The 27110-nt window shown below is 44.0% G+C and overlaps 1 protein-coding gene across 7 annotated transcripts in view; it reads right to left on the reverse strand.

Moving 5' to 3' along the window:
- Positions 1–5897: 5897 nt before the first annotated feature.
- Fat1 (FAT atypical cadherin 1) overlaps positions 5898–27110 on the reverse strand; it is a 115474-nt gene continuing 94261 nt past the window's right edge. For 5 of the 7 annotated variants that reach the window (XM_050147217.1, XM_050147214.1, XM_050147218.1 and 2 more), the window contains 15 exons: positions 25682–26071; positions 24062–24276; positions 23625–23762; positions 22411–22554; positions 21688–21885; positions 20575–21376; positions 19667–19798; positions 18242–18399; positions 17183–17645; positions 16152–16305; positions 15866–15976; positions 13600–14231; positions 12718–12855; positions 8269–8304; positions 5898–7350 (listed from right to left, as the gene is read on the reverse strand). In XM_050147217.1, the coding sequence (XP_050003174.1) occupies positions 6722–7350; positions 8269–8304; positions 12718–12855; positions 13600–14231; positions 15866–15976; positions 16152–16305; positions 17183–17645; positions 18242–18399; positions 19667–19798; positions 20575–21376; positions 21688–21885; positions 22411–22554; positions 23625–23762; positions 24062–24276; positions 25682–26071 (4340 nt within the window). In that variant the 3' untranslated portion in view covers positions 5898–6721. The remainder of the gene's footprint in view (positions 7351–8268; positions 8305–12717; positions 12856–13599; positions 14232–15865; positions 15977–16151; positions 16306–17182; positions 17646–18241; positions 18400–19666; positions 19799–20574; positions 21377–21687; positions 21886–22410; positions 22555–23624; positions 23763–24061; positions 24277–25681; positions 26072–27110) is intronic. The other 2 variants (XM_050147221.1, XM_050147220.1) reach the window with 2 other exon arrangements.

Consider the following 27110-nt stretch of genomic DNA (forward strand, 5'->3'; position numbering starts at 1 on the left):
ATATGATATAGCTATATTAATTATATAAAGATTACTTATACAAAGAATTTTTTTCGGTGAGTGTGGATAAAGCAATAACAATAAATAAAGCCCATAGTTAGGCGACAATTAAAATGAAATTTGGGCCTATCACTGGTAGCTTAGAATCCCTGAAGCCTTGGGTTTAATTTCCTGAACCATCGCTTCAACATCAGAAAAACTCAGTATCTGGGAAAATCCCCAAAGCCTTTCTCTCTGAAGTTCTTGCAAACTGTATAAAAAAAAAAAAACACTAAGAATTGGACTAGAGAAACAACCCAGTGGCTCAACTTGTCAAGTATGAGATCAGAGATTCTCCCTCCCCCTTTTTATTGAAAAGACATTTTTTTCTCATATAATATATCCTGATTATGGGTTTATTTCCCTCCACTTTCTGAAGTTCCTCCCCATCTCCTCTCCCATCCCACCCCCTTTCTGTAAGACCTGAGTTTTTAATTCCTAGAACCCACACAAAAGTGCCTATATGTCCAGATGGGAACAGAGAGAAAAATCTTCAGAAGTCCAGTCATCTAATCTGGTGTTCCCAATAGTGAACAAGAAACTCTGCCTCAAACGAGACGGAAGGCAAGGACTGACACCCGAGGCCCAAGGTTGGTCCCTGATCTCCACACCTGTGCCTTGGCATGTGTGCACTAATATACACACATACACATGTATTACACATAGATACGATAGGGCTGGAGGATCGATCATTCAAGTAGTAAAGTGCCTGCACACAAGCATGAGGACCCGAGTTCAAATCCCCAGACTATATGAAAAGCCAGGTATAACAGCACACTTAGGAAGATCCCTGGATCTTATTGGTCACTCAGCCTAGCCCTGTCTCTAAAAATAAGGTGGACAGCTCCCCAAGAACAGCACTGAGGTTGGCCTCTGGCCTCCACATACACCCTCACACACATGTACATGTTCGTATATGAACATGCACAAGCACACACGTACATGCACATTCACATAAAGAAGAAAGCCTGCAAAGGGGGTCACACAGGATCTCTGATTTTTCATAGCTGCAGTTTCTAGTAAGAGCTTCAGTGGACAGGAACAAGTTAACGGCGAGTTTGTGATCTTTGTGGGAACCACTATGAGACACAGCCTCTGTGGGACTCTGGAGACTGACCCTGTAAGAACACCTGAGATCAAAGCCATCCTGAGCCGTGTCTTATCTCAGAGGAGGGGTGGATCGCAAATGACTCACAGGAGAAGGAATGAGGTCTTCCTGGTAGGACAGGAGGATCTGTTTGTCACAGCGCTGTAACAGAGAAAGATACATTTCTCCACTACTTGTGAGAATCTGCATCATTAATCTTTCGATAAATGTGTTCTCTGCTGCTCAAAAACTTGCTGAACACAAGTCCTGAATACAAGCCTCTTTGGGTTTTTTTTTTTCTTCTTTCTTTCTGACACAAAAGAAGGTGTGTGATCACACATTATACACCTGAACATATCCTGCTAGGCTCAAATAAAGGCTGATATAGGAGTGTGAACACACACACACACACACACACACACACACACGAGAGAGAGAGAGAGAGAGAGAGAGAGAGAGAGAGAGAGAGAGAGAGAGAGAGAGTTAGTTGCCACAATCTATAGGAATTTGCCTGCTGCTAAAGCAACAGAGACTTGTCCAAGATTTAATAAACCTAGTTCTGCCTCAAGAAAACATTAGGTTTCAGCCCTGAGTTCATCTATAGCCGGGCTCAGACCTCCTCTTAAACCCCAAGGGGGGTAGAGGCTCTAATCCCTTTGATCTAAGCAGGGGCTCTCTTTTTCTAGAGGGCCCTCCATAAAGCTTGGATTAGAACTGGGGCCCGAATGTCACGGGCAATTTCATCCCTGAGTCTCCTGAGCACATCCGGGAAATTTCAGTAAGTCACAGCCTTACTAACCCAGGAAGTGTGTCTGTGAAGATGAGGGGCTTTGCCAGGAAGAAAGCAGGAGAATTGTCTCTGTGTGTGGCTCTGCCGGGGAAGGAGCGCCAATAAATGGAGCTGACCAGGTGCAAACACTTTTGCAGTTTACAGACAATTGAGAGATAATACCCATGGAGTTCCCACAGCGAATCCACTCCCTTTCCACCTCCCAGAAGCTGCGAGCATCCGGGAACATTCCAAAGCAGGAGCCCGACAGCCTCACCTCCATGGTTCATGCGAGCAAGGACCTGAGGTCTCACTCTGTGGTCTTTATCGACTTTTTCTTGCTATGTAGCCCAAACTGGCCTGGAGTTCATGATTCTCCTGCCTCTACCTCCCAAGGAGTTTACATTACAGTCCTGTGCTACCATGCCTAGGTTTCCAGTACTTTTCACATGTGAGCACACACACACACACACACACACACACAAACACATACACACACACTATAGCGACATCTGCGAGATGATAGAATAAATATGAATTTGCTTGACTACTAATTAATCATTTTACTGTCTGTATCAAAACATGATGCACGTTTAATATCTGCAATTAGAAAAAGAATATAAGACTCCCATTTGAGACAAAAAAAAACATAAACAGCAATCACGGAACTAGAACAACATGTAACTATGTAGCCGCAGCCCTCACTGGCAGGAGGTTAACAAGCATGAATTTGAAAAAGAACCGAGCTCGCATGTTGTCTGACTGCAGGTCAACACATGCTCAGGAGAGGTGCATTCCTGCATCAGAACAATTGGTGAGGCCCCATACACATGAAAATGAATTGAAGCGACAGTCATTAGGTACTCTGACAATTTCATCTTACCCCTTGAGATAATTGGATAATGGCTACGACGTAGAAAGAGCTCCTATTAATCATCTCTTCCACGTACACCTTACACTATTAGCTCTTTGCAGCATCTATTTGGCCTGATGGCATTTTCATTGAAACATATCATGTTCTCTTCCTCCCGGGTTTAGTATCATTTGGAAAGGTGGCCTCCTACATGTCCACCCAGCACCAAAAGGGCATTAAGTTCCTAAGCGTTCATAAGGGTTGGGATTTTCTTGGGTGAAAAGAAAAAAGCAAGCTTTCTATTTGCATTCTCTTCGAGTGGTTCATTCTGTTCACATAGCCGAGGCTGTAAACAGCCAGTGAGAAAATTAAATTCTGACAAACAACTCTCCCCTCAGCTGGCGCACTAATTGAAATTGAACCTAATGTCTCTGCTGAAGAGCAATCAGAAAGTACACAGAAGGAATTGGCAATAGAGAAAACAGTCCACCGTGACCTTCAGAGTGAGCCTCGGTAGCCTGAATTCAGGCAGAATATTCCCACTGCCAGCAAGTGAAGGTAGAGACTCTAGTGTATAGCGTATTGTTAACTCAAACCACATGGAGTAGAGGGTCAAGATAGTTCGCTGCAAGGTCTCATGGGTGACAGACCCCCAAACTTACCTTTATGCAAGCTCCTGAAAATTGAGTCAAAATTCAAGCGAATGTCACAACAATGGCTCATTTTCTATCTAGATTTAATTTTCATTGAAATAAATGCTCCTGATTTTTTTTTTTTTCTCAATAGGAGAACAGAATAGGATCGTCCTGAGTTCTTGGCTAAAGTCTATTGCAGAGATATTGTCCTGCTGGCCCCACTGGGCTGCTCTCTCAATGCAAAGGGATAAAGAATTCCCACAGCGTCACAGTAGAGACTGCCAGCGTCAAAGCTTCACACGGTTGGAATTCCAGCTCCATGGTATAAGCCATGCTCTAGGAAGAGATGATCTACATTCCTCGAAGAGAAGCAAAAGTGATATTTAAAGTTGTCAATGCCGGAATGCGCAATAGAGAAAGGAAAAAAATGTATTAAAAGCAGCAGACGGGTGCGCGGCCGACTTTCGGCAAAGAGCTACCGTGCTTCTCCTTAGGACAGTGTTTGAAAAATGTTCTCACTCTTTGAAGTGAGCAAGCAGGATGCAAGGCTTGGTACAAGTACCAATTTAGGTGTATCACACGTAAGTGCTGCACCCAAAGTTAACTCAGCACGCACTGACATGACAACTGCTTGTGGATGCTGGGCTGATTCCGAATATATACAAAATCATTGTTTTGGTAAGCTAAAAAAATAATTATGGAATGACAGCTTTTAAATGGGCTGACTTTATTCATAGTCTTTATAAAATGCTTACGAGGTTTCTACTCGTCCATTCCTACCCTGCCTATTGACGGCACAAGCGGAGGTAAAAACCAGGTATCGCCGGGAATAAGAATGTGAAATACAGAAGGGCACTGTCTTGGATCCGTGGTCCACGACCCCAGACAGCTTGGCACTCCACGAAGGCACGAATGCTAAAGGGCTGTAGTGGTGGAGGGATGGGATTCTGCCTCCCACCGGGACTCACCTTCTCCAGCCTCACTGTGTTTGACGAGCAAGCTTCTCCACCTGGAGTGCTTTTCCCCAGGCATTCACCGACCTCACCCATGGGATTCCATTCAAACGACAGCTTGCCTCCTCCAAAGTCCAGGACTCTCCCTCCCTCCCTCCCTCAGGCATGTCATTTTCCAAATCACAGTCTGCCTCCTTAATTCACACTGCTCAGTACTCAACTTTACACTAATCTGGTGTGTCGTCAGTCGACCCACCGTAAGGCAAGCCCCCCCCCCAAACAGAGCATTTTGCCAAGCTGTGCATTGTATGTGAGCAAGCACACTGGCTGGCATGTAATTCTATAACTACCTGTTGAACGGATGGATTTTTTTCTTTTTTTTTTGTTTTTTTTTTTCTTTCTTTCTTTCTTTATTAAATATTTCTGTCTCTTCCCCACCTCCGCCTCCCCTTTCCCTCCCCCTCCCTCGTCAGCCCAAAGAGCAATCAGGGCTCTCCGTCCCGTGGGAAGTCCAAGGAAAACCCTCCTCGAACGGATGGATTTTTAACAATATAAAGGTAAACAGAAAAGATGTTTAGATTTCATATTAAATCATACAAAAGTGTGTTTGACAGCAGTGAGGGAAATGCTTCGTGACTTTGACTTACGTTGTGGAATATTATTTTAACTATGTGAAGGTATTACATTTGTTTACGCTGCAGAATATTACTTTATGTGTTACATTTGTTTGTGCTATGTAAAGATGTGTTGCATTTGTTTTACCTGATTGGCCTCATGAAAAGCTGAACAGCCAATAGCTAGGCAGTGAAGGGATAGGCAGGGCTGGTGGGCAGAGAGAATAAGTAGGGGAGGAATGTAGGCTCAAAATGGTGGTAAGGGGTGGGGTGAGGGACGGAGGGAGGGAGACGCCCAGGGTCAGTCAGCTAGACATGAAAAAAAGCAGGAAAAATTGGACATACAGAATCAAAGAAAGGCAAAAAGTCCTCACACGAAACAGATAAAGAGAAATAGGCTAAATTAAGTTATAAGAGCTAGTGGGACAAGCATAAAGCCAAGAATTCGTAACTTAAACAGTCTCTTTGTCATGATTTGGAAGCTGGTGGGCCAAGAAAGCCTGCTACAGATGTATGACTTTGACAAAGGATTTTCAAATTATGACTAGTGAAAGTATTAATTAAAAAGTGTAAAGAGGACATTTTTTGGATAAGATATATATATGAATACACAACACATAACTATATATACATGTATGTGTGTATATGTATGTATGTGTATACATATATATAAAATTATAAGAGATGTGTTTGGTAACTGGGCATGTTTGTAGGCAACTATAATCTCAGCAGTAGGGAAGCTGGGATAGGAGGGCTTAAGAACAGGAGGAGGCTCTTTAAAAAAGATTTTTCTAGCCATACACTGACACCTAGTGGCTACATACGTTAAGTATGGCCTGGCCTGGCTCGTCCACTGGCAAGAGACTTCACACCTGTACGGATTCTTCTATTCCAATTTACCAGGCGAATCACGAACGACAATAGAAATGCAGAAGAAAAGCAGGCAGTAAAGCTAAAGTATTTTATTAATAATTTATTGTAAGAAAGGCTGGCTAATGGTAACTTTCAGTAAAAACCTTTACAAGACCATGGCATCACAAATATACAGACACTATAAAAACTGTGTCGTGGTGGTTTTGGTTCTAAACAGGTATGCAGAAGGTCCCCTTTACACTTTCCAATAATGAAAAATGTTTATCATCCTAATACAGCAACCCATTTAAGACATGTCCAGTAACAGGTCTTCCTCACCTTGTATGTACAGCTAGAAATAAAGGACCGGACTGAGATGTGTTGATGAGACGTCACACTTCAGTGGGAAGGAACAGAGTGAAACCCTGGTTACATCAGAAAAATCAGGGTGCTAGGTGACGGACGACGCTAACACCACCCAGATCTAGAGGAAAACAAACGCACAAGGCATCCTGAAAACGTAGTTAAAACTATGAAAAAAAAATCAAATCTGTACATAAAATTTACACACACACACAAAAAAAAAGCAAAATTAAAATAATCGGATCTATATAAATACATGGATCATGCTAACAGGGTGACAGGACTGATTTCTGTTTCATTGTTTTAACAGAGACACATCTAAATACGAAAAGGATGCTCAGAAATGGCACAGGCGATGAAAACCCTATCGATGACAGTCAACCGGTTAGGACACTGGAAATGGCTAACATGTCAAGAGGCGTGTGGTTCCGTGCAGCCATGCCCGCTGCAGCTCGCTGAGAAGCCCATCAGACCGCTGCAAAGAACACTGCGGAGATCACTGATACCGTCTCTAGGTTCGTTAAAAGTCCAGGCACTTTGGGGAGGAGTCTGAGCGTCACACTTGGGTGTGCTGTTGGGCGTCGAGCGGAGGGATTGTCACCTCGTCAAAGTGGCCCTCGTCCCCACTCTCGTAGTCACTCATCATGACCTCAGACTCCACTTCACAGCACGCTGACACGTCAGAGCAGGAAGCTGTGGAGGGGTACACAGACATGGGCATGTTTTCTATGGTGGGGGCTTCCAAGTTTCTTGGATACCCTGGAGGGTAGGGGGCAAAGGGTTCTCTACGCGGACTGTTCTCCCTAGGGCCTTGTTTCTGAGGTTCAGACATATCGACGGGGTAGAAATTGGGCAGGTACTGATTCAGATTGAATCTCTGCCGACCTCGGGAGGACGAGCCCAAGCTCCCTGCAGCAGGCATGTCTCTGGGCGGGTGTATGGACTCGAACTGGTCGCTGAATTCTGGAGGCAATGGTGGCAGTTCATCGGGCGCGGGGAAGTCCTCCGGTGGGGGTGGAAAGTCACTTTCAATGTCATAGCCTCCAGGGTAATAGTCAGTATCAATGGCATTGGGATCTGCCGAGTAGAGGGGGGTGTGCTCATCAATAACCTCGTAATTGGGGAACTCTTGGATGTCCGGCAGGGGAACACTTGGCATCCAGTCTGATGTATCCCAGTGGTACCCTTGGTAGAAAAGAAAAAGAGATTTTCAGTTTGTTTCTTTCAGCTTCTGTGCCCTGGGGAAAGAGCTCAGTGTATCATAGGCAAGACACAGAGGTGTATGTGCGTTCGTTCCATTCCAAGCGCATGGCTCTGCAAAACCCTTTGCCTTGAAGACACAGCCCCGCCCCAACATCCGGACTCTCTTCCCGGAACGGTTTAATCCACATCTGACATTCAAGGCAACAGAGTTCAAACAGAAGCAGCTCTACCATTTAAAACACATGCATTTCTACAACCGATCCCAACCACTCGTCAGCTTCCCTCCTGTAAATGCTGGCCCTGCTCGATACGAAGGTAGTATAGGAAGTTAGTAAGAAGCATTCGAAGCCAAGGTCTCTCTCTAGTAGGGGAAATTTCAAATATTACTGGGCTCTGTGTTGCCTGTCATCCCAAAAAATACTAATTAAGGCAAATCTAAAAATCATATAAATAGCCTTTTAAAACTCAGTAGTAAAGGTAACAGTAATAGTTTTATTTTTAGTAACCATGATGAGCTATTTTAATAGAGGCTATATCCCTAAATCAAACAAAATAAAACCAAGTAAGAGTTAAAAATAACAGTTTGCAACAGGCTATACCAATAAATCTTGGTTATATTTAAAAGGACTAAGGGTCTTTCTGGACAGTATGAAAATACCTTAAAAAAAAAAGTCCTAACTTAAGGGTAAGTGTTTTTCTTTTACTCTTTTTAGGGTTTAAAAAACTCTTCGACAGCTAAGAGAAGGTTAGACGACCCATCCATCTTACACGGCAGTGCCCAACCATGGCCCTAAATACTGCTGTAGCACCAAGCACCCCAGTGAAGCAAGTCGGCATCGGGTCAGTCTTTCCCGAAGGTTTTTAGTGATCACCAATGCACAGCTGGCATGCATAAGTCACCTCTTGGTTTGCTGAGGTCAGGAGCAGCCAAAGATTCTTTTGGTGGCAGAGTAGAAAGAAAAGAAAACATTGATAATTAAAACAGATAGATGGCGGAAATGGCAACACAGATCATAAGCACATGGTATGATATAACGTGTTCGTAAAGACCCAGCCAGCCAGACACATTGTCTTTACCTCATGCTCTCTAGTGAGCGCGAATGAGAAATTCATGTTGCCCAAACCCAAAGGGACGTGGAAACGAAAAAAGAAGACAAGCAAGGGTACACTAGAAACTTTGCTATGAACCCTGGAAGCGGAATTTTCCTAGGAAAATGATAAGCTGCAGGCATCAGTGCCATGTATTGATACTGTTTGATTGGTTGCTTAATAATCTAAAAACACATGGCGCCCCACAGTGTGCACATAGTACTTCCAAAGTCCAAGTTCAGAGAAACTGATGTTACATGCTCAGAACCAACCAGACACCGGCCACCTCCCAAGACCTTATACACTTCTCACTGTGATTTCATATTTATATTGCCAATCTTTTCCTTCATTAGCTGCATTTATTGCTTGGCTCCTTCCCACCAAATCTGTAGCTCCTGTCTCTGTCCCAGCGATTGCACTACCCACAGAACTCTGGCCCCAAGTCCACAGAAGCAGGTTGAAAATCTCAAGACCATGGAATGGTTTGCCTAGGGAAGCTTTAGATTAATTTCCTACATGAAATGAGGTGAAAACCCCACAGATTATGATAGAATTAAGACAATGTGGGTCAAACAGGGTCCTTTAGGTAAGGTCGTCATCATCACTGTGAGAACAGTCATAGGGGCAGAACTGTAGCTGCTGCTCTACACAGGACTAACGCTCTCTGTGCACTCCAGTGTTCCTAACTCTCTCTGTGCACTCCACAGTGTGCCTAACGCTCTCTGTGCACTCCACAGTGTGCCTAACGCTCTCTGTGCACTCCACAGTGTCCTTGAAAACCCAGAGAGTGGCAAATTAGTAGTTGATTGACCTCTCCGGTAGAGTTTAAACAAAAGCGGAAAAGACAGAGGTTTCAAAAATATGAATAAAGTGGGTATTCAGGAAAAGTATCTATGGAGTTGTTTATTAATGTAGTACGTTTTTGTTATAGAGGAGGCACTTGATAACCCTTTACACTTACGTGAGTTTTCAACTTTAAATTCACTTTAAACAGTAGAAATTACATGGAAGAGACTGCTTAAATTCTTTAAAAACTTCTGCTTCTTTAAACTATAAATATTTATTTAACGTATTGGAATGTCATCATGTTTCAACTAAAATTGGGTAGACAAAATACAGATAACGTTCTGACTAACAAAGTGAAAACACAGTACTTTTAAGGGAAATTCAGTTCCCTTAGTAACTGTAACCGTTGGCATGAGACACTGGCCCTGCTCCTCTCTCTCCAAATCCAGCAGGAAACCTTGCCTCTTCCACCTAAAAGGCACCTGCAGCTGTGGTCTTGTGGAAGAATCTGTGTGTTCACTGCTAGAGATGCTTGAGTATTGCATGTCTTTTTCTGTCTGTCTCTGTGTGTGTGTGTGTGAATACGTGTGTGAGTATGTGCGCAACTGTAGGCTCTTGATGGTCTACGCAAGCATTTCCCAAGGGATGATTTCTACATCAGGATATTTCTAGACCCAAGCCAACTGTAAACTGATTAAAAATGAAAGTTCTCGGGCCCAACACGGACCTACGCAGTCTGAGCGTAACTGGAACTAGCCTCCATGTTTTCAGCAGCCGTCCACAATACTTAAAAAACAAGTAATGAAAAGACATGCAAATGTTTTCATATGCACTCACACTGCGAACACACATTTCCCCCAAAGGAAAGTCACCAAATCTCCCCAAAATATGAACTACTTTAATAACAGGACAATAGGCAGAAACACATCACCCCACTGACAGTCACCTGAAACCACAAACACAAAACACGAGCACTTATACCTTCTTTATTCACCGTGTCAACGACAGGGTTGACAAGGTGTATTACAGTCACTATGGAAGCTTGTAAAAAGGCACAAAAAGAGCAATTAGGAAAACCCTTATTTAGTAGCGAACAGTGCGATAGATAAAATTTCTTAATTTAATGCAATTTATCACCTAATTTAAAAATGTACAATGCTTTGATACCATTAGGCAATTATGCATGACCCTTGCACTCCCCCACGGGTCTCAGGACATTTCTAATCAGCTGTATACAGTTACTATCAATCAAGTGCATGAAACAGCTATGTTTTAGTGGATGTTAGAGGAAAAGCTTCGGCTAAGTATGTCCTACAGTTATAATTATGGGTTATATCGGGGAAGAAAACAATTCAGATCTACATCTCCTGAACAAACAGTTACACATTCAAAGAACTAGTATATTGCCTGAGAATAAGGAAATCTAGGGAGATGGATGTGCAGCAAAAATATAACTACAACATAAACTGGTTGCGTCCCTTTTGCTTAGAGTGTATTTCTCGTCTCACAGACATCTTCTGCATTTGTGTAAGATTAGCTTAAAGTACCAACGTCAGCATAAATGTGCATGTAAACAGTTGGTACGTTCTAATCCCGGGATCTAATGACTGTTTTACACACGAAAAACAAACAAACAAAACCGTCCTGCTGTCATTAAGGCTCAAATGAAGAGGAGGTGGAGGTTTCCCGAATTAGCTGGGTGGGCTGAGTGGACTGGACAGGCTTGTTAAAGGGAGCCATCCCAGCTGTGGGTGCAGCCTGGCATTTTTACTACAGGTACTGAATGGGGAGCAAAGTGAACTGTGAAAGCTAAGAGCCTGAATTAGCAAGAAGGTGAATGACTGCTAGGCACTGGAGAACAAGGAAGCGGAGAGCTTGCGGAGATGCAGCCCCACTGACTCCTGCCTCCAGCCCCGAGACACAGTGGACTCGTATACTACAGAACCACACAAGAACTGCTTGTGATCTCTTGGGCTGCTAAGCATGCGCTAACTACTTCCGTGGTTGAGAAAACTACTGACGAAGCGTCAAGTGCACACTCGGCACAGACTTGAACTTTGTGGCTGACAATGAACGCCACGATCCAACCACCAACGGTCCTGTGCAGACCTTCTCCACACTGCTTCACCTAATAACTTGTATAACTAACCTGGCAGTGACTTTGCAAAAGCATCTGAATAATGTTAAGAGTGAAGTTTAAAAGAAAAAAGAAAAAAAATACGGACAATTCTCAAAAGTATTTTTGAATGGCATTTAGGGGCCAAAGTCTAAATCAGATAAGTTGGCAGTACAAACTTTTGAAAACTGAAACTAATGAAATAATCCTGTTTTGTTCTTGTTGGTTTAATAACCAACAATACATCTATATTCTCCACTCAGGAGTAAACAAAGATACGCTTTAAATGCTAAAACACGCTTGAAATCTTCAGGAAATAGAATACATTCACCTTTAACGAGAAAAGGGCGCTGCAAAGTTCTATAGACAAGCAGACCCAGGGACCCAGAGATGCGACTCACTATAAATTATACTGCTCTGATGATGGACTATGGTTATTTTGGACTATGTTATGTTATTTTGAAACTGATAGTTATCAGCAAATCTCTTCTTTACAACGTTAGTAGTAAGTTACAACTTACTATGTAAACACATTGCATAAATTAAAATCGAGCCTACAATTCTGAGATTCAGTCTTTTCCAGGAGACAATCACTATCACAGTACTGATCATTTCCCACACGTGTGCTGACACAGCGAGGCTGCCTACGTCAGTACGGTGCATCCTGGGGGAAAACCAGACAAACACAGCTGGTATCCTAGATCCCACTGCAAGCCTGCTTCATTAGAAATATAATCCGACTTACTAGCCATCTCTTACACTCTGCTCTCAGTCAGTGTGCTCTGATCCAAATGGGAGCTGGGGCAGCAGTGGGGTGGGGAGGAGACAAATAAAACCTTGTAATACCAAAGGTGTGATGGAAAGTGAACATTTCAGACTTCTACACATCAGAGGGTGCACATACGCGTGTGTGCACTGCAAGGTCAGAAACAACAAACAAACACACACACACACACACACACACAAAAAAAATCAAAGCTTTCGTAACACTTACTGCTATGCACAAAAAAGTACAAATAACACAAGAACAGCCAAACAGTTGAAATTAACTATGTTTTCTTTCCTATTGTTATAGTTAAAATAGCATTTCAGTAAGAACGCTGTTTTGTTTTGCAATGCTAGAGACTGAACCCAGGCCCCTGTCTATGCTAGGCAAGTACTCTATGACTGAACTATCTTTCAATGGTTTCCCTGGCACAGGTTCATGTAAGCACTTATACCGTAGTATACATTTATGCCAAGGGAAACGGGACATTTTCCTACTTAATCAGGGAACCCGGTCCACCTACATCACTACACAACACCATGAACATGAACGACATTTCCAAGTGGCCACAGCACATCACCCCGACACTCACCATTGTCGTCACAGGACTCTGACTGGAAGGAGCTAAGGGACTGCACCTCGGACAGGCTCTCCCGGGCACTGTAGGGCTGGGAGGGCTTTTCCTCCAGGGGCTTCTTGGAAAGACAAGGATCGAGATCCACCACTTTGGCTGAAAGGAAGACAGGGCAGGTGAGCAGTGAGTTCCCTGTTCCCTCTGGTTCACAGTCTATAAGCAAGTACCCAGCCGAGCTTAGTGCCTGAGCTATGGAACGGAGGGGAGAGAGCTAAGGAAGCAATCCCAGAGACGAAACAATAAAAAGGCCTACAGATATTCTCAAAAGACTCAACAAATTAGAATTTCTCCATAAAGAAGCCTGTGAAGAGGTGTTGAACCAAAATTCATCCTAAAATAGCATATATAGCGGGCTTTTTCTAAAGCTTCAGGTATGTGCTAAGCCACTGTTACAAACACCACTCGTAGGAAACTCAACTACCTTGTCTGGCTGTAATAAAAAATTAATTAGCGTAGGAATGACACATTATATAATAGTTATAAATATAGTAAGTATATAAATGAACAAATGATTATTAACTAAAAGCTATTAATAAAAATTAATTAGCATAGACTACCCACTACTTCTTGTTATAATCAAACACCCCAAATCATAGTTGAGAATGTGTACTGTTTACAAAAGTGAAATGATCCTTCCAGAATAACACTTAGAGCATGATTAGATCTAATTTACTAAGGAAACTCCAAGCTCCCAGGCCCAGCTAGGAATGGGAATATCCAAAAGAGTTTTTGTCACCATTTCTGGTTGGAAAGCATTACCGCCAGCCCCATCAACACAGCTGAGCCAGCCGCCTCAGTGCCACCCCAGTGGCCCTGGAGAGGTGGAAAACGTGTTCTTACCGTCATAGTCAAAGTCCCAGCTAGGCTTCTGTATGGAGTCACTGTCCGACGGGGAGTTGGAAGGTGGTGGTGGGGGCAAGTTTGGAGCTACGCTGCACACGGCCACAGCTTTCCTGTGTCCGTGCATAGACTCGGGGTTGAAAGTACTGAATTCTGGATGCTCTGGGATGGCGGAGCCTTCGAAAGAATTGCGGTCCAGATTGTTCCTAGAGTCACTTGGAATGCTCGGAGTGTAGGAGATGGGGCGGACAGGCACCTGGGGTGGTATGTCGGAGTAAATGTTCTTGTTCAGCTTAGAATCGAAATAAGGTCTCTGTAAGAAAGCCGTGGTTGGCCCCAAACGTTTGTCTTCCGGTTCAGCCTGGGGTTTCTTTTTCCGACTGATCATCTTCCGGCAGAGGACGAACACCACCACCAGCAGGAAAATCCCGGCTATAAACACAATAATTCCTATCCCTTCGGCCAGGCCAATGTTCCAGGGCGTGGACACGTACAGGTTGGGAGCGGCGTCCTCGCAGTGCTTCCCTCTGTACTCGTGGCTGCAGTTACACTGATAGGAGCCATAGGTGTTCTCACAGAGGGCGCCGTTCCGACAGGGGTTCCCAGCACACTCGTCGATGTCGCTCTGACATCTGCCAGGGGGGAAGAGTGAGAGATCGCTGTAACAGATACCAGACCACGCCAGTCCCGTCATCCGTCAGAATGAACACGAAGTAACACCCCTCCTTCAGAAGGGATGCCAAAACAAAGTGAATGGTAAAACAATCAGAAAACAACAAAAGTAGAAAGTAGAGCAAAGGCCGGGCCTTTTGTAGAATACTTAAGTCATTCCGCTCATACACTGCATGGATAGTTGAGGTTAGGTAACCATACCAAGCAATGTCTAACTACATTTCTCCAGAGTTAACAGATTACTAAACCAACTCAACGGGCTAAAACCTCAGCTGTTTCAAGGTCTGACAGTCAGTCTACCATTCAGAAATAGGGACCATGAGGCGCACTGTCATAAGGAGTGTGTGCTGCAAACTGTTCTTGTGAGCCAGAGGGAATTCAGTGAAAACGGTCCTGTCTGGGACTGCGAGAGCGCTGCGGGACCTCGGAAGGGGTAGAACACACACTTCCCATTTTAAAATGTTACGTCTTCCAGAATTGTCTTCCTGGGGCATGTCACCCTCACGGAACAGACCACAAACCGTCCCTTCTGCTTTTCTAAACTGGGACGTGCGGGACTGTTGCGCGCCTCTACTCCTCACGCCTGAAGCGCTTTCTCATTTGGGAAAAAAAAAAAAAACCTATTTGAAGAAAATCATGAGCAACTAGAATAAAAACTCTGAATACTGGCATATTTTTGTCAAATATAGAGGAATATTTATTGATCAGGGCTGGGAAAAAAAAATCAGCTACTGAACTGGGGCCGCATAACTAGAGGCAAAATTCAGGACGCGAATGACCGCGGGACAGTGATAGAGAATCACTCCAGGCAGGCCGTGCACTCACAGCGTAACGGGGCTGAAGGACACTTATCTCAGTCTTCTGTGCTAGGCACGTAAAATTACGTGTACTCAGGAGCATTCCGCTGTTGCTGAGGCACGGTCTTACTACACAACCCTGGCTAACTCAGAACTCACTACTTAGACCACAGGGATTCACCTGCTTCTGCCTACTGAGTGCTGGGATTAAAGGGTATGCCACTGTGCCCAACTCCACTAACTTTTAAAAAGAGAATTGACAAATAACTTGCCAAATACAAAGCTGCATCTGAGAGTAGAGGTTCTTGTGCACTTTTCCCTAAGAAAAATAGTCTTTTGTGAACTCTAAATGTCTAAACATCTAAGTCATAACCCCTCTTGGGCGTCTACTGGGGTTACAAAGGGAAAAACAGCAAGGTTTAGATGCTGGATCAATGCTGGTAACGGAACACTGGAAGAAACAGTCGTAAGTTTCTCTATCTAGGATACACGGCACTGTGTCACGGGTACCTGCTTTATAAAAAAACACAAAAAACGCAAGCAGGTAACCAGTGCACAAGCATTTGCTCCCTGCCAAAGACCCACAGACCTAGAAATACCAGCACTACAGGACAGAAGCAGGGTTTTCCAACTGTATATTAATTAATCTTTTTGATACTTCCTTTGGTCTAGAAGTCCTAAGACCAGCGAGGACCACACATTCTGAAGAGACGCATGTAAGTGGGTGAAGTGTTAATAATGGTCAGTGCCCTGCGGAAAGGGGCAGCCAGTTATGAAGCTCGAAAGAAACCATTTACCTTTCTCCCCTAAAGCCCGAGTCACACTGACAGACAGCACCGTCCAAACTGTCAAAACATGTTCCACCATTTTTACAGGGCTCATCTTTGCAGTAGGGACTAAGCTGACATCTAAATCAGGAAGAAAAAGAAAAGAAAACATACGAAACACCCTCATGAGTTCATGGCACAAATAAAGACACCAAACAGAAAGCACCAACAAGTGAAGAACGCAGGGACCTCTCCTCTGCAGAATCCCATGCTCCAAGTATTCAACCTCACAATTCGTTAAGAAAGACAAACCTACCTCTGGCCGGTGTACAGCCCCCGGCACTGACAAGCGAAGCCTCCGTTGTCCACTATGCACGTACCACCGTAGAGGCAGGGGTTGGAGGCGCACGGGTTGACGCTCACCTCACAGTACACCCCCGCGTACAAGGCGCTGCACTTGCAGTAATAACCTATGCAGCGGGGAAAGAACGAAAACGCCAGTCACTTGATGACCAGGAAAGGTTTCATGTGCTTTTGCCTTTGCGTTAAGTGAAGACACAGCCCCCCAAGATCTACGAAAGGCAGTAAAATATCCGTTCTCTCTGGGTGAAGAGCTATCCGTATGGGGAGCCGCCTTCCTACTGCCATGGGCTGCGTACCTCTCATCCACGATTCCGGGATCGGAAAGGACACAGACGTTAGAGGTTTTCCACGTTCAGGAATATTTTTTATAGATTTTACTGGTGGAACATTTCCAAACTGGAAATCTGATACCCCCCCCAAATGCCCCAAACTCTGGGAATTTGAATAACATACTGGCAGCCAGAAAGTTCTGGATTTTGTATTTTAAAATTTTAGATTTTAAAATTTAACACATTCACCTTGGAGAAGCTCAACAGAGACGTGTTAAAATATTTGTGACTATATTTAATTAATGATAATTGCACAAGACTAACGGGTCAAATGTACTGAGCCCTGGTGAACACACGCACAAGCGATATCATTCAATGATGTGTTAACACCCACAAGTATTATTTCCAATGATATGCCTTTAGGGAACATGGCAAGACAGTTCGTCTCTGTTCCCTTAAAGGCTAGACACGCTCTAATTTATCTTTGGCCATGGACATTGCTGCAGGAGGAAAAAGAACATGGTAAACAAACACTGGCCCCTCAGACTGGCCCGAAGTTACAACACACGCTGCTTAGTTCTGACTGCACTATCTGTGGCGAACACAAGAAGTGACATCATCGAGTAAAAGGAGGCCCACCAATGCTACCTGGGAAAACTGCTTTGAAATGGAAGCATGGGTAGCATCCGAGTGACCATAGCAGTACGAAGCCTACCTCCAGTAGGTGAGGGGTTGCACACGCCTCCATTCTGGCAAGGGTTGCTGGAGCAGTCTTCTGTGGCTGATAATAAGCACCCGTGAGATAAATCCACCCATTCTTCAATATGTGCATAGGCTCTTGGCTTGTTATTCAAAGGCAGCTCCTGCCCATTTAGATAAATAGAGTCCATGCAGCCCCTGAAACCATTGGCGATTTGGGAGCTTCTTCCATGCTTTGTTCCTTGCTGGCGGAGGTGGCCGCCAAAAAACACATAGTTATCCAGGTTTAGGGTTTTCAGGGCCCCTGGGGCAGTGCCCGAGGCAGTGTGGACTTCATCTAGAACCAATTTAGCATAGTTTCCCTCCACTTCAAGGGACACTGCGTGCCACTGCCCATCGTTGACTTGAATGCTTTGAACGGAGACAATCCCAGGGCCACTTCCACAGTCAAATTTGTACTGCAGTCTTCCAGCGTGGATCTACAACAGAATAAATACCGTTCACACCAATCACATACCGTCTTCAACGGCAGTCCGTGAAAGGAATCCTTCTACAGGAAGGGTATGATTAGCAAATGAGGGGAGAAGCAAGACAAACTTGTGACTGGGAGCTAAAGAGCAAAAACTCATTTATCTATTTATACAAACGACATAAATGGATCGTCTGGGGGCTCCCAAAAGCCAATCACACATCCAAAAATAACATGGAAGTGATTAATAATTAACTATTAGTTGAACACATGCAGCCTACATATACACACAAAATATCATATAGGATCTCTCTATACACTATGGTAATATTAGGAAGATATAAGGGACAGACTTGAGTGTTGGCTGTCACGTGTCTAAAAAAACGTTTGTTAAAGAACATCAGAAGTAAATTTCTTTGCTACTGGGTGGCAGAAAGAACTTTCGATCCCACCCAAGTGTCAAAAATTATTCAGGCCACGAATCCCTGAGACATGGAATAAACCCATCTTTCTTTCTCTGTTTTCAATGGAACAGTCAGAACGTAAAATAGAATTTACATTCATAGTCTCGCACAACCTGAGGAGGAAGGATATATGAACACACACCTCCAGGATACTGTAATCCGTTCCCCGAGCATACATCACCACTGCATGGGAAGAGTAGGTTCTTAGCCGCATGGTCAGTTTCATCTCCAATTTGTTTTCGTTTTCCATCAGACGGTATTTTACAAAGCTGTTCCCGGTAAAGGTTATGGATGAACTCCCTAAGGATTACAGAAGAACAATTCTATCAGCACCGAACTTTAGCGCATTATTAAAAGCATGATCCCTCTCTTTCCCTAGAGGCTGGCTTTTGTTTTTTAAATTTAAGATTATAGCAATGGGAAGCATCTTTTGGCTTTACTAGACAGCACAGCAACTGACTTTCCACGTGGAGGAGAATGAGAGCACTCTATCACAGAGAACTAAGTTCTAAAATAATAACAGAACTGAATATAAAACTGTCCTATGGAAGTTATTAGGAGGCAATTTCCGAAAATAGTGATGTAGCCTCGAGGTGATTTGGCAAAACCTATCAAGCAAAACACACAACAATCCCCATTTCTAGCAAGATGAAAATCGTATCAGCCTCCAGAAATGAAAATTAAGTTATGCAGAACTGACTAAACAAAAATTCAACTTCAAAATGACAAAAGGCACATTTAATGAAACAAAGACCAATACCAAGAAGGGAGGGTAAACTGCAATAGGAAGCAGGCTAATATTCATAATTCATAAAGAGTTATAGACATTCAGAAACAGACAGCCCAAGAGGTAAGCCACACGACAGGAAAGGCTAACACCAACTAATCATCAGTGATTCCTTCCTTCAGCAGCAAGAAAAGTTAGACACTTAAACACTTAAGTAAGTATTCTAGGCCCACTAAGGAGGAAATATGGCTTTTAATTGAATGCTTTCAATATGGATAAGTAGATGAGAACTTCATGGATGGCTAGAAAAAAAATTGGGAATTATTAGTTCAATTTTTTTTCAAAACTAATATAACAGTATACTTAAGTTTTTAAAAAAATATATTTAATTTTTGACAGTGGATTTTAGTTTCAGAACATCATGGAACAGAGCTAGGAAAGCCCCAGCATGGACAAATGAACTTCAGAAGAGTTTTAGCAGGAAAGACAGATTACAGCCTCCATCCAGAGAGAATGGTGACCTGACGCAGCTATTAAAACAAGTGAGGATTACATATAACTGGCTGGGAACATGGCCTTAGAGAGCTAAGCAGGGGAATAAAGTAAGAAGTTGAGGGCTGTGGTAGAAATCGGGATTGGAGAGAGAGCAAAAAGGAAAAACGAAGCTCTGAAGATTTTTACGGCCACCGAGAAGGGCTCAGCGCCAAGTGCTAGCTCAGGGTTCAAGTCTCCGCTCACCTCTGCACTTAGCTTGCTGCGATCAACAGGGGAACAAACACGGAAACGTTCTAAGGGACAATGGTTTGAAATGAACGCACACCTGGTCACGGGAGCGCTCACCTGGACATTTGCCAAGCCCGCCCCCGGGACACACGCAGCTGTACTTCTCCTCCCTGGGGTCAGGGACACATTCGGAGCCTGCAGGACACGGGTTTTCTTCACACCCATGGTGGACAGGCGGGCATTTCCCATCTTTGTTTAGAAAAACAGGAGGAAGAAACGTGAGAACACAGGAATAAATTAAAAGCAGCAGCAGCTCATTACTGATCTATTCATTTATCGTCGTGGCGCTGGAGGGTTGAACCTCCAGCCTCCTGTCTGCTAGACTAACTCTCTCCCACCGGCTTACCTGGCTTACATTTATCTCCAGCCCTTTTCTCAGTTTCGAGACAAGATATCATTGCGTGGTCCAGGCTAACCTGGACTGGTTATTTAGCCTAGGGTGGCTTGGAACTTAACAATTCTTCCAAGTAGCCGGGATCATAGGACTGGGATTACCAGGTCCGGCCATGAAACACTCTTCTTCTAATTTTTTTTTTAAAAAAATTAATTTAATTTTATTTATCATGTGTATAGATGTTGTGTGATATTTTGTTTGTGCTCTGACAAATAAAGCTTGCCGGGAGATCAGAGGGCAGAGCTAGCCACTAGTTAACCATAGAAGCTGGGCAGTGGTGGCACACACCTTTAATCCCAGTATGCCCTTATTCCTGATATCTGACTCCTGGTTTTCATTGATTATGACTAATTAGGTTTATGCTTCATATGGATGCTGCATGTATATTTGGGCACCTGGTCCCCATGGAGACCAGAAGAGTGCATCCCTGGAACAGGAGTTTTACAGGTTGGGTGACGATGTAGGTTACCAGGTGCTGGAGATCAAACCTGAGTCCTCTGAGCCATCTCTCCAGTGCCCCCGAGAGAGAAAATTCTGTAACCCTCAGTTCCACACACGTGCGTGCTCTTACCTTTGCAGAGACACACAGCTGTTCTGTGGTGTCGGGGGGTCACAAAACTCAACCTGGCCGTGCTGTGTGTCGACATGCTGTTTTCATCCACAGACACCTTCTCATCGCAGAACTTCCACGGGCAGTCCAGCCCTGCACACAGCTTCTGGAACACGTTCAGTATCCTCACACCAATGATCTCCTCGATGTCGGTCACAGAAGAATTAATCTTGTGCAGAAGCTGTCTTGTTGAAACCTGAGTGCTACCTGACTTCTCGACAAAGAGTAATATGTCTAGATGCGAGTGTGGGTCGGAGGGCTGCAGGCTAACTATCTGGATGTCATTCTTCCTAACACCCAGGATGTTCCGCAAAGCCCGCTGGAAGTTGCGCCAATAGTCGCCGACGAATTCTTCCGGGGTGAGGTTGGCGAAGCGAATGGCAATGGTGTGGTTCAGCATCTCCTGCGTCACTTGCTGGATGTGCACGGTGATGTCGGCCACCGTGGTAAACTTCCCATCTGTCACGCTGACGTTGAGAATGTACTGGCCGATGTCAAGTTTTCGGTGTGCAATCAGCTTGCCCCCCGTGCTGGACACCGAGAACAGGCCGTCCATGTGGGGATCCAGACTGTACGTCAGTGTGTCGTACACATCCTGGTCAGTTGCGTGGATCTTTCCTATGACCCCACCTGAATATTCCTCTCCAAAAGCAGTGATGAAAATCTCTAGTGGCAAAATGGCAGGAGGGTGGATGCTTTCCTCAATAACCCTGATGTCAATATGCGTCAGCGAGGACAGCGGAGGTTTCCCATTATCAGATACCTACAAAAATAGAAGTTGCCTCAGTCCTTGTCACAACTACTTGATAAACATCTAGGTGTTTTGCTTAAGTTCTGCAAACTTATCAACTGTTTATCAACAGGAGCCCACCAAGGAAAGGGCAGCTATTTTGTCGCTTACACATACAGACACTAAGTTCCACGCCTGCCTATGAAAAGGTAACCTAAGTGCAACTAGGCCAAAACTGAAAGTGCATTGGGAAAAACAAACTATATTCTCTTTTGTTTTCCGTAACACGTAAGGAAGCTGTTCTCTATGAATCCAAGCGAAACCACGAAGAAAGACCGCGATACCTTAACGTGCAGAAGGTAATGGTCCTTCTCTTTCTTCTTTATGGCCGCAGCCGTCAGGAGGACCCCGTGCTGGTTCACTTCAAATGTGTTATCATCATTTCCACTCACGATAGTGAAGAAGAAGGGGGGGCCATTGTGAGAGGAGTCCTTGTCTGTGACTACCAGCTTCAGGACGCTGACCCCCACTGGCTTGTTCTCCTGCGTGATGTCAAACAGAACAAAAGCTGTCCACACAACCAAGTGGATACGGTAAGGGACACGTGAGGCTTTCTGATAAGCATATGGACAATAAAAAACAAACAAACAAACAAACAAAAACACCTTCCTGCTGATAAATCAAGGAAGAGGAGAGAGAGCTGGAGACATGAAGGACATGGGAGAGGGATGGGGCCTCCAAGGGGTGGGGGAGGGTGGAACAGAACCCATGGGGGTCAGGGGAGAAGTAGCAGGCAAGAGGACAATGGGGGAAGGGAGGGGAAATCAGAGCATTAGAAGATTATGACAAGTTCTTCCTAGTTAATCTAGATCAGTGAGAATATCTTTATAAAGAACAGAGCACGAAACGGATGAAGGTTGGCCTGTGTCTCGTAAACGACTCTTCTAGACTAAGAAGGAATCCTCTAATCTCATCTGTTCCAGGTTTTTTTAAACCATGGTCTGTGTCAAACGAGAGCCAGTGAAAAGATGGAAGGGGCCACACCCCCCAGCACACCACCCCCTTACCTGGATGATGACACTGTAGTTGTCTCTGGAGAAGAGAGGTGCGTTGTCATTGACGTCGGACACATCGATGTTGACCGTGGTTGTGTTGACTCGGGGCGGACTGCCGTTATCAGCAGCTTGCACCGTAAGGGTATAACCTGAGATCTGCCCAACGGAAACACAGAACCCCCATTCATTGGCACGGGGCCAATCGACTGGCAATCACGGACCTCATGTGCCAAGCTTTTGTCTAAGCAGCGCCCTATGATTAAAAATGAAAACTCCCAACCAGTGCGTGTACTATTTTCTCAACAGAAATAGCTATCAACAAGAAGCAGATTCTCTGATGTCTCCCATTTTGGGGTCTTATTCAAGTGCTTGGTCTTAGAACCTCTTACAGTCCTATTAGAAACAAGGAGACAAATTATGCAGATGACAGGGGAAACTGCTGCCCTAGCCCAGCGGCTCTTACTTTGGGGATACCATAGATGTCACTTTCCCAAGAAGCTAGCCTGTGCTGAGGCAGAAGAGAGACACGTTGCCTCTCACCCTGTGTGCGGATATACGCCAGGTCGCCGTCGCCTTCAATTTCACACCCGGATTATACCGAGTTGTCTAAATCCCTCAAGGTAATATTTGTGGCCTCTTGTAAAAGATATCGAGTCAAGAGAGACAGTTTCCCTGCCAGGGCAGTGCCTGTTATGATAGCTTTAGAGTAAGCGTTGGGAGCAGCCAGGGAGATGGCTAAATCCCGGAGCACCATTCTGTAGGACATCGGCCTAGTGAGGTGTTCAACCGTAACATAATTGAGAACTCCACAGGCCTCCGCCTCTACCATCTCCTAGTAGATACTAATGTGTCAGAAGAGCCTGGTTCTGTAGTGACAATCACTACATTTCAGGCGGGTATGCTGAAAGGGACCTGCAGTTCCAGCCTCAGTGAGTTTGAGGCTAGCCCCAACTATACAGCAAGATCCTGTGCTTAAAAAGAGTCACTTACTCTGCCTAGTATAATAGAATTTCCTATGCTTAACAGTCGTGCTTCACAGACTCTTCAGTAACTCAGGGAAAAAAATCTGAAGAGTTGAAACTTTAATCAACTTTAAGATATTTCTATCTTAACGTGTCATCTCCTAGGATGGTGGTTCCTTTTGGGGACCCCACATTACACCACACAGATACGAACACAACACTTTAGTGCTTTGTCAACAGTTTAAATGCCTTTCGCAAGCTTACCGTTTCTCGGTCTAGGGGCTTGGTCACTTTCACTTCTCCTCTGACAGGGTCAATCGTAAATGGACTTCCTTGGTTCCCTTCTATAATCGAGTAGTGGATGTGACTGTTTGATGGGCCGTCAGCATCATCAGCCATAATCTAGGAAATATCACTCTCGTTTAGGAAACAGCTAAGGAAGGGCTGGAAGAGATAACAGCGAGCTGTCTTATGGCCATCATTCAAAGCCAATAACCGGCTCGACAAGGACCTTCTAAAGATTCAGCGGGACGACGCGGCCTCACAGGGGCTAGGTGAGCACTCCAGCGCCAAGTATGTCCTCTGGCTGAACAGCTCAACGCGCTACCACATTTAAACAGAACCAGTAGAAGAACTGGAATGATTTTACTGGTTGCTCCTTAAAGATGCAGAAGAGGCAAGCAGCGAGGAAAACCACGCACCGTAATGACCGACTGCTCAAGAGCCGCGTCTTCACTGACCACCGTGGTGTAGGTATCCTGGCTGAACACTGGGGTGTTATCGTTGATGTCCGTGACGTTGATGTTCACCGTCGCCACGTCACTCAGTGAGGGCGTGCCCCCATCTGTGGCTTCCACGGTCAGGTAATATTCATGGGAGCTCTCATAATCCAGGTTCTCAATGATGAATATGGCCCCTGTATGGAGAGACAGAATTACTTCTGGAACTCCGCAATTCCAGGTTTTTCTTATTACAACATTACCACCTTTAAACGCACTTAGTTCTCATTTCAAAAGCAAAACAAAAACAAACAAAAACTGTGTATATTTTCTGGTTTAATTAAATAATTAAAATTAGGATTTTTACCCACCCAATATCCCCATTTATTTTTTTATCTTCCTTCTATTCTGAGTGATGTCTAATTTTCTGTCCCCGTCAATAATGCTATCTCTGCTTTAAATGACTATAAAGTTTTAAAAATGATGGCAGGTCTCATTCCTTCCTGGACATAGTTTACCACAAACTTCAGTTTAAACACAATTTTTTTTAAAAAAAAATTCAACTCAGTGCCTTTTGTTTTTTTTCTTATTGTTATTATTTTCATGCATGTCCTTTTTACAAAGAAGTTTCCGAGGTATTAAATATTAAATATCGTATTAAATATCCCCTCTTACAATGATGGGACACAGGGATACATGCTTCTAATAATAGCAGCTAGAAGGCTGCAGCAGGACCAGCCTGGACAATACACCAATATCCTGTTTCAATAAACAAGCAAATAAATAAAATAAAATCCCTTACTGATTTAACAACACTTGAAACACTTCTCCTTGGCTCATCCTAGTCTATCCTACTTAAAAGAATAATTGATATAAAATTCCTAAGGACATTTTATAACAGACATTAAAAATACATTGTAGAACGGCATCCTTGGACACCTATGCTTCATCAGAAACAGTCTCACACACGACAGTCAACTAGGTGCAGTCTGAAAGAGCAAAGCTTTACAGTGTCCTGAGAGTTAATAGGCATTTTAGACAGGCTTAACACAGCTACACCTCTATTCACAAAGCAGGAGTTAGTAATGCTGAGCCCACAACACTGCTGGCTCGGTGTAATCCAATCTCTGTCAACTAGTGTATGCAGGTGGCATGCTAAAGAAGAGAAACTAATGGATGTCCAGTGTGGGAATTAGGATCTAAGAGGTCAAAAGAATAGTGTGGCCGGGGAAGCCACTCCCTATGCTTTTGATAACTGGGATAAAATGAGTAATTACCCAAGGTTTATTACCCTAAGCATCCTACCGTGGCAAACCAGGGACACTAGACACCATCACTAGACTGGGTGAGAGTCAGCAGCTTTCTACACAGACTTGTAATTTACAACGGATACACCAGAAAAGAAGTGACTATACAGAATTTGAGTATGGAGCTTCCCAAACCCCTTTCAATCCCAGTCTACGTAACAGAGAGAATACTTGAGTTTTACCTGTTGGGGACACCCAGTGACTAAGGACACGTGACCCGTCCCTTACCATGAGGTCGAGATAGATCCGGCCCTAAGTACGGAACGAGGGCTTCCTCGTTTACAGGGAAGGTTACCTGTTTTAGAATCGATGCTGAATTTTCCATGTTCGTTTCCACTTATTATTGAGTAGGTGATTTCTGCATTTGCCTCAATATCCCGACTCGCTGCGTACACCCGGAGAACTTCGGTTCCGACGAGGATGTCCTCGGACACGGTGGCACCATATTCACGGTACTCAAACACGGGCGGGTTGTCGTTTATATCCAAAACGGACACGACCACGGTGCCAGTAGCCGTCAGTTTTCTCGGCAGTCCTTGGTCCACTGCTTTCAGAGTGAGGGTATACACTGCCTGTTGCTCTCTGTCCAAATGCTTCTCTAACTGGATAATCCCAGAGAGCTCGTTAACGGAGAACTGCCCATCAGCAGAGTCGATCAACGAGTAGGAAATCTTCCGGTTCAGTCCTGGCAGAGCATAAAATTCTGTCAGGTTTCACGGTGAGGAATGTAACATTTTTAAAACGCGGGACATTGTCAAATGATAAAATGCAAAGATATATTTTAAAGACCCCAGCATGTAGATGATCTGAAAACATACTCTGAATTACCAATTTCTAGACTTGACATGTGATCCATAGATGTTCAACTTTTTAGGCTCTCACTTAGACTATGTGGACAGTAGCCAAGACTTTTTCAATGGAATATTATTTTTATTATTTGAGAACTATCTATAATATGTAGGTAGGTAATATTCACTGTCACTTCTAGCGCCCCCTCGGTCCACATCTATGTTCCTTCCCATCTTCTCATGCTCTTTTCTTTTTAAAAAATAAATTCACCATGTCAAATGTGTGCTGTTCTTTACTCATGGGTATGGGAGCACCCGTCAGAGTGTGGGTGACCAACCAGGGGCCACAGCTGAAAGGAAATTCACTGTCCGTCCATCAGAAGCATAAATTGTCATTAGCTCCTCATCTAGGAATATGGGGCTCGTGAGCCCCTATGCCTTCAATGCTAGGGTCTGTAAGTCTTATTAAAATGACATCTATTTGATATTTGGCTTCAGTGACCAAGAATTATCTAAAATGTCACTTTTTTAAAAGTCAGTATCAATGACTCCAGAAGACATTCTCTAGTATCGGAATGTCTGAAGGCATACACTCATTTTCTTCACAAATACTTCTGAAAACTGATAAAACTTAAGCAAATATAGTACTTGCTTGCTATGTTCCTATGAATGTAACAATATCTCTACAGCACTACTGATTTATTCACTAAAAGCACCTCAAAGAGCTAAGGAGGAAGTTAGCAAAACATGAGCCAGGCATATGAAGGCCACAAGTTCAATCCCCAACATTGGGAGCCAAGTTAGTTAACGAAGACGATAACCACAATCTTAGAGACACCGCAGCTATACTGTGGCAGGAAGTTTCCCCAGTGTAATTGTCAGGGCTTTAAACGTCATGGAAAACGTCTCAGTTATTGTTACTACAACAATGCTGAG

Source organism: Alexandromys fortis, unplaced genomic scaffold (assembly GCF_014885135.2).
Source record: "Alexandromys fortis isolate MF-2015 unplaced genomic scaffold, M_Fortis_MF-2015_v1.1 scaffold_32, whole genome shotgun sequence".
Taxonomy (NCBI): Eukaryota; Metazoa; Chordata; class Mammalia; order Rodentia; family Cricetidae; genus Alexandromys; species Alexandromys fortis.